At 42.2% G+C, this 7,694-nt stretch overlaps 1 protein-coding gene across 1 annotated transcript in view; it reads left to right on the plus strand.

Annotated features, from left to right (window-relative positions):
- The first annotated feature begins 1,315 nt into the window (after window positions 1-1,315).
- Window positions 1,316-7,694, plus strand: part of NAP1L1 (nucleosome assembly protein 1-like 1) — a 47,682-nt gene continuing 41,303 nt past the window's right edge. The window contains exons 1-2 of the mRNA XM_012648360.1: window positions 1,316-1,422; window positions 5,488-5,576. Coding sequence (XP_012503814.1) covers window positions 5,529-5,576 — 48 coding nt within the window. The 5' untranslated portion in view covers window positions 1,316-1,422; window positions 5,488-5,528. The remainder of the gene's footprint in view (window positions 1,423-5,487; window positions 5,577-7,694) is intronic.

Genomic DNA, 7,694 nt, shown 5'->3' on the forward strand with positions numbered 1-7,694 from the left:
ATTTAGAGAAGAGGTTGTCAAACTTTCCAGTCTCGGGATCCCTGTATGCTCTTAAAAACTGAGGACCCCCAAGAACTTTTATGTGCGTTACAGATACTTATATTTATCATATTAGAAATTAAAACAGAATTTTTGAGTAGTTATTTATTACTTTATTTAAAAACAATAAAGCAATCAAATGTTTACATAAAATAGCTTTTTAAATGAAAAATAACTAATCCCCTTTCCCCAGTTGAGTTTTTTGCAAATCTCTTTTAATGTCTGGTTTAATAGTAGATGACTGGATTCTCTTATCTGCTTCTATTTTCAGTCTGTTTCCTTATCAAATGTCATGTAGCCTCCGGAAAACTCCACTGTACACTTCTGAGAGAATGAGAATTCAAAAGGCAAAGTCTTTGTATTATAATATTATGGAAATAGTTTTGACTTTCCCCTTGAAAGGGTCTGGGGATCCTGGGAACAGACTTTGAGAACGACTGATTTAAGAGTTAACGTTAGTCAATTCAGCATCAATTGAAAAGTAGCCATGAGGTTTCACAAGCCAGAGGATTTAATAGGATTTACTTTTTCAGAAAGATGAAACAGCGGACATAGCATGTCCTCATTATAAAGCATCTACAGAATGCACAAATATGCTTTTTTCATCAAAAAGCTAAAGCCGAAATGAGGTAAAAGGATGGAGGGGTAGGGATGAGAAGCATTCCCGAAAGGTGTGGAGACCCATGATTTAGGAGAAGCAAAACCTGCGGCAGACACCGCGAGGTGGTCACGAGGAAAGAACTGTTGTTCTTAGGCGGGGAAGGAAAATGGTTACCAGGGGAATTGCAGAAATTAGGCGCAGCAGGGATGGGAACTAAAGAACGCTCAAGGTGTAGGATGCGACGAACCCGGGACCAGGCGACTGGCCCCCGCCCTCAGCTCCGCCCGCACAGCGCTAAAGCGGGCGAGGCGGGCCTTAAGCGAGGCCCTGCGGGTCAGGCCTTTCTCCACAACTGATGGGGTTGAGATTTCCTTTCCAGCGCAGCCGGGGGAAAAGAGATGGCGGGGTGCGTAGCGGGCGGAGGAAGATAGACACAGACGGGAACCAGAGGAACCCAAGCGCAGCACTGGGGTAGCGGGGAGAGAGAAGCCCTAGGTAAGGGCATGGAGGTCGCTTGGGAAGAAGGACGGTTCTGTCGCTAGGCAACCCAGCCTGGGCCCGCCTCCCGCTCGCGTTGCTAGGAGACGACGAGGCCAGGGGGAGGGCGGCGGAGCGGGCCCTACGTGCTGACGCTAATTGTATATGAGCGCGAGCGGCGGGCTCTCGGGTCTTTTTTAGCGCCATCTGCTCGCGGCGCCGCCTCCTGCTCCTCCCGCTGCCGCTGCCGCCCTGAGTCACTGCCTGCGCAGCTCCGGCCGCCTGGCTTCCCGTACTAGCCACCGGTAACGAATGGGGGCCTGGAAGGGAAGGGGGAGCGAGGAGTTGGCCTGGCTGCCTGCGCGAATCGGAAGGACAGAGGGACGGAGGGATGGAGGGACGGGGAACCCTGAGGCGGGGCCGCTGGTCGCCCGGGGCCTCCTGGGTCGTCCTGTGAGGCGGGCGCCGTCCGCGGAGTCCCGATCTCACGGCCTGAGAGGGGCCCTGGGGTCGGCCAGAGCTTTTTCCGGACGGCTGAGGCGCCGTGGGGGCCGGCGCGGCCTGAAGGGCCTAAGGTTATCTCAGCCCCACCGTCTTCTCCGGGCGGACCGGAGGGAGCGAGGCCGCGGCGAGGCCCGGGTGCTCGGGGAGTCGGTGGCCGCTTATTGAGGGGCCGTTGGGCGCCGGGAGTGTGGGCCAGGCCCGAGTGTGGAGCCCGCCACCTCCTCGACGCCCCTGCTTCTCCCTCAAAAATAACCCCCAGAGGGAGGCCGCTGGGGGATGGAAAGAACGGCGGAGGCTGCACATTCCGACGGGAGGGGAGGGGCCGTGGAGGGACGAGGCCCCGAGGCGGGGAGGGGGCGGGGGAGGCTGCGAGGCTCCCGGGCTCTCCGCCCACTGGGGGCGGCGGCCATTCCGGGAGGGAAACCCCCCGGTGGCTTCCCTCGACACGTGGTAAGGGGCTGCGTGGCCGCCGCTTGGGCCTGTCTGGAGACCCTTCCTGGGGTGTATCCTTACTTTACTGAAAGTTTTAGAGATGCTGGGATGTGCAAAGGACTAGTGAGCTAACAAGCCCGGCCCCTGGGTTTCAAACTTTCCTGCTTCTCTTTGGTCTTAATCTTTTTATTGGTACCAGAGGGCAGCATGAACGTTAGCTGTGGTAGATGATGGGGAAGGGCTTCCTCTGCTAGGATTTTAAGGAATTAACGCGTGTAAAGCGCTTATGTTAGCTGTTATTAACTAAAGATTGTTCTGTGTATCCCAAATACAGCTAGAACTTAGATGACTTGACTAGTGTTTTTTGTTTGGGGAGAATGGATCCTAATTGATCTAGATCTCTAAACGGTTTTAAGATGAAAATAAAGACTTTGGCCTGTAAGGGCTTTGTTCTGGGCTTTCCATTGCTTTCTTAAAAATTAGTTTCTTTATTGATGGACCCAGAATAAGATACTTAAATAGCTGTTTTCATTTTAAGGTGGATGGGGGTGGGATGGAAGAAAGAAGTATGGGGTGGAATGAGGCGTTAATATAAACTTAGACGAGTTTGTAGCCTGCTAACTTGTCAATGCCATTTACTCAAAAATCTCTGGAACAGCAGTGAGGGGAGGCTGGAACTGAGATCTGTCTGGGAGGACTGGGCTTGCATAGTACAAAAAGGATGAACCAGGCACGGGATGTCCTCAAGGTAGACTACCACTAGTCTGATCAGTTCTGAAATGACTACGTCTTTGGTTTTTTTTTTTTTTTTTTTTGACTACGTCTTAAAATCCACAACTTAAACACTGCTTACCTGGTTTCAGGAGAGTTGTAAAGTAAAATTTGCCATTTTTGAAAATAGGTGGATTCAAAACATCCTTTGAGACTGGTATCTGGGTCCTATTATCAGCTTAAATTCTTTCATTCTTATTTTACTTGGGAAGTAAAACACATTTCTTTTGGCTAAGAGAAAGACCATCGATGTATAGTGTAGCTTACTTAAAACTGAAGAGAGGTAAATGAGATTTACAGTGATCTTGAGGGACTCCTGTGCCTCAAGTTTGTGGGAAATTGCCTGAATTCAAATAATGGCCCAAATGTAAACTGTATAGTTTAGTTTTAAGAAGACTGGTCCTTTGGAGAATATATGGAACTAAACATTGGCAGGTAGACTTTTATATCTATCATTATAAGACCTTGACTTTCAGAGATGCTCTTTCCAAGTCAACATTGCTTATGTTAATTTAATAAATAGAAACTTAAAAGTTTTCACTATAACAACTTAAAATCTTTGTAAATTGTATCTGCTCGAAGTACCTATTTTTATGTTAGGGCCATTAATTGATAGGATTTTTAAGCTAAGACTAAATGTGGCAAATGACCGCTCTTATTCTTTAATGAGATTTCTGGAAAAACACGTGTACCAGAACTAAATCCAAAATGCTGTTCCTCATTTTATTGTTCAGCTTGCCTCTATTGGCTCCAGTGACTGATTTAATTCTAAACTCCCCAAAATATGTTCAAAACAGAGGGTTTTTTATAGAAAGGGCTTAAAGAGGCAGAATCAGTTTGACTTCAGGGTCTGAAGATGTCAAATTAAAATACTGTACTTTGCTTGCTTTGTTAATTTTTTGCTTGGTGACAACTTTGAAATAAAACGAAGGGATTAGAGACAATGAATCCTCATCACTGAATACTAATGATCAATTTATTCAGATCCTCAAGTTTAATTAAACTTGTAATTGTGTTCTTAGTTTATTCTTTGAGTAAATATCTTAACACCTATTTATATCATGAGCAAAACAGGCACATTGGTTACCTATATGTAAAATAACTTATGATGAATGCTATGAAGTAAAAAGGCATAGGGTAAAAGGAAGGGGGAGCATAGAGTAGTATTTGTAACATTTTTTACCTAAGAATGTTATAAATTATAACTGGGAACTGGTTATAATTAATGATACTAAATTCCATTTTAAACTAGTTTCATTTGAATAAGTTCCTTCCTTGTTGAGCAGAGTAGGGGTTAGAAGGTGAGAGCTGTTGCTTTATACCTACCCTTATAAGTTGTTTAGCATATTGACAGCAGACCACTAGAGCACATTACTGGGCTTGCCATCAAAAGTGGCCTCTATACTTCTGGTTACTAACTCTGCTTTTTACTGTTACATATTTGGATATATTTTTACTCTTTCAGAATTTTTATACATTTTGAATTTTATTGAAGAAGGGGGCTATAATTTTGAAGAGCTTTTAAATTATTTTCTAAAGAGGGTACAAAAGAGCACAACAGCAATACGTAAGTCAACACTTAATGGGTGATTATTCAGGTATAATTTTAAATTCTTCTATGTGTATTATTTAATACTCTCTGAGGTGGGTAGTGTCAACATTTTAACAAGGAAACAGGTACAGAGTGGTTATCCAGGCTTACATAACTGAGCAATGATAAACTTATGAGATAATTTTTGTACTGGTTTCTAAAGGATGTTCTGGTGACTTAAACTGCTACAAGTGATCATGTGTGTTAGTCCGTTTTCTGTTGCTTAAAACAAAATACCTGAAACTGGGTAATTTATAAAGGAATTTCTTATAGTTCTAGAGGCTCAGAAATCCAAGGGCCTTCTTGGTGGGAACTATAGTGTCACATGGGGAGGCAGAGCCCTCATGATCCAATCACCTTAAAGGCCCCACCTGCAAATAGTGCCACATTGGGGATTAAATTTCAACATGAGTTTTGGAGGGTTCAAATATTCAAACTATAGTAGCATCAAATTCAAAAGCACTCTATCTTGGATTCCACTGTACTCCAGGGAAAAGGTATAGCACTGAACGGTCATGAAGTCTTCCAACATGGAATTTGTTTACATACAGTGTGTGGGTTAATGATGGGAGTATTTTCTGAGACATGGCATGATTAGGCGATTTTGTTGTGCAAACATCATAGAGTGTACTTACACAAACCTAGATGGTATAGCCTTCTACATACGTAGGTATATACCTAGGCTATATGGTGTAGCCTATTGTACCCTGAGGATATAGCACTTTGGGGTCCTAATTAATTTGGGAGTGTTGCTGTAAAGATTCCTCACCTTGGACAGGCCAAGGATTTTGATTTTACTACAAGATAGTTAAAACCAAAGTTTATGTTTGCTGGTAATTAGCAATTGCCCTGAGGGCAGAATTGCCTGCCTTCTGTTTCCTATTTTGCCTTTAATTTTGGACTAGTAGTAATTCCTTACTATCTTGTTAGCATTTCAGTGCTTTTAAGATATTAACAAATATTTTACTCTGTACTTTTAATAATTTTCCATTGGTAGAATTGATAGACATAATCTAGCTTGTCAGTATCAGACAAGGAATCTTTTTAATTTAACTTTTATTTTTAATTTTAGATTTACAGAAAAGTTGTAGAGATTGTTCAACGAGTTGCCATATGTTCCTTACTCAGTTTCTCCTAATGTTGACATCTTGCATTACAATGGTATGTTTGTCAAAAATAATGTTAACCATCATCCAGTTAATTATTTTGCCAGAACCCTGATCCCACATTTAAGGATAATTCAAAATGTACCATATGTAAACATAGCTTGTGTTTATTGAGTATTTACTAGGTATCAAACATTGGTTAAGTTTTTTATATGGATTTGTTCCTTGAATCTTAAGTGTAATCCAGTGAAGGAAAAATTTTTTTCTACTTATAGATGTTGAAATGGGGTCAGAAGTTGTTAGCCTGAGTTAGGTTTTTATAAAGCTGATGTCAACTCAAGTAATGTGACTATAAAGTTGGGCCTAGTATACAACCAAGAAATTCAATTTAGCCAAAATGGACAGGTTGTAGTAGGCATCACTGGGGAGATAAATGCTGGTCTGTCTTGGATTCTCTTTAATAAAGACAAATAATTTCATTTTAAGAGTTTCAACTCCAGGGCTGGGTGCGGTGGCTCATGCCTGTAATCCCAGCACTTTGGGAGGCTGAGGTGGGAGGATCACTTGAGTCCAGGAGTTCAAGACCAGCCTGGGCAATATAGCAAGACCCTGTCGCTGCAAGAAAAAAAAATTAGGTGAGGAGGTGCATTCCTGTAGTCTCAGCTACTCCAGAGGCAGAGGCAGGAGGATCGCTTGAGCCCAGGAGTTAAGTAAGCTATGATTGTGCCACTGCACTCTGGCCCGGGCAACGGCAAAAAAAGTTGTGACTCTAAATATAACACTGCAGAATGGACACTGAGGATAGCAGTGTAACCATTCTTCTGTGAACATGTTAAAATGTTACAAAAACAAAAATTTGAATTTGGAAGCTGTGAGGTTTTGTATCTCATGTCACCCAGGCCAGAATGCAGTGGCCTGATCATAGCTCACTGTAACCTTGGACTCCTGGGCTCAAGCCTTAGCCTCTGGAGTAGCTGAGACTATAGGTGCCCACCACCACACCTGGCTAATTTTTAAAATTTTTTTTGTAGAGATGGGATCTGTGTTACCCAGGCTGGTCTTGAACTCTTGGCCTCCCAATTGCTGGGATTACAGGTGTGAGCTGCTACATGCAGCCTCTTTCATATTTTTGACAGTTGCTGGCTTTACTAGACACTGTATTCAGCCCAGCAAATTCCAAATTGTTATTAAATAAGCTTCTGGGTATTGGAAAACCAAATACAGTCATGTCCTGCATAACGACATTTTGGTCAACAGTGGACGACATATAGGATGATGGTTCTATAAGATTATAGTGCCATATTTTTACTGTACCTTTTCTAGGTGTTTAGATACACAAATACTTACCATTGTGTTATAATTGCCTACCGTATTCCATAATATGCTGTGCAGGTTTGTAGCCTAGAGCAATAGGCTATACCATCGTAGCCAAGGTGTAGTATGTTATACCATCTAGGTTTGTGTAAACACAGACTATAATGTTTGCACAGTGATGAAATCGTCTAATGGAACATTTCTCAGAACGTATCCCCATTGTTAACCATGCATAAATGTAATGCAGAATGAAAAACAAGTTTTCATTTCCCCACAGTCTCTTCTATAGGGAAACTACTGTTAGATTTCTGATGTATCTTTCCAGAAGGATTTTATTTATATGAAAGCATGTGCGTATATAAGTATACGTATTCATATGTATTTTACCATACATCCTATACCTTATTTTGATGTCCTTTCTGTATCAACTTAGAGATCTGCTTCATTTTTGACAACAAAGCATTCCATTGTATGCACATTGCAAAATAGTACTAAGTTTATAACACAAGCTTTGTGTACTTCCCTGAAGAAGAATACAATGCCATGATTGGTAAAAGCAGGTATAATTCTGTATTCATGGATCTTGTCTGGTCAGTTGAGAGGTCACACTAATTTATAATTACAGACCGAGATATCTTTTGATGGAAAAAAATAGAGCTATATAGGAGTGTGTATGACTAAGAAATCTTATTTAACTGGAATGTGCAGGTTAGAGAAAGCATCTCTGAAGAAGTAAAACTTTGAGCCGAGAGCCAAAAGAGGTGCAAGACTTGTTCACCAGACAAACATGAAAAGCAAAGGCCCTAGATTCTTCATAATTTTTTTTTTTTTTTTGAGACAAGAGTCTCACTCTGTTGCC

The sequence above is a fragment of the Propithecus coquereli genome, unplaced genomic scaffold (genome assembly GCF_000956105.1).
Source record: "Propithecus coquereli isolate 6110/MARCELLA unplaced genomic scaffold, Pcoq_1.0 Scaffold282, whole genome shotgun sequence".
NCBI lineage: Eukaryota > Metazoa > Chordata > Mammalia > Primates > Indriidae > Propithecus > Propithecus coquereli.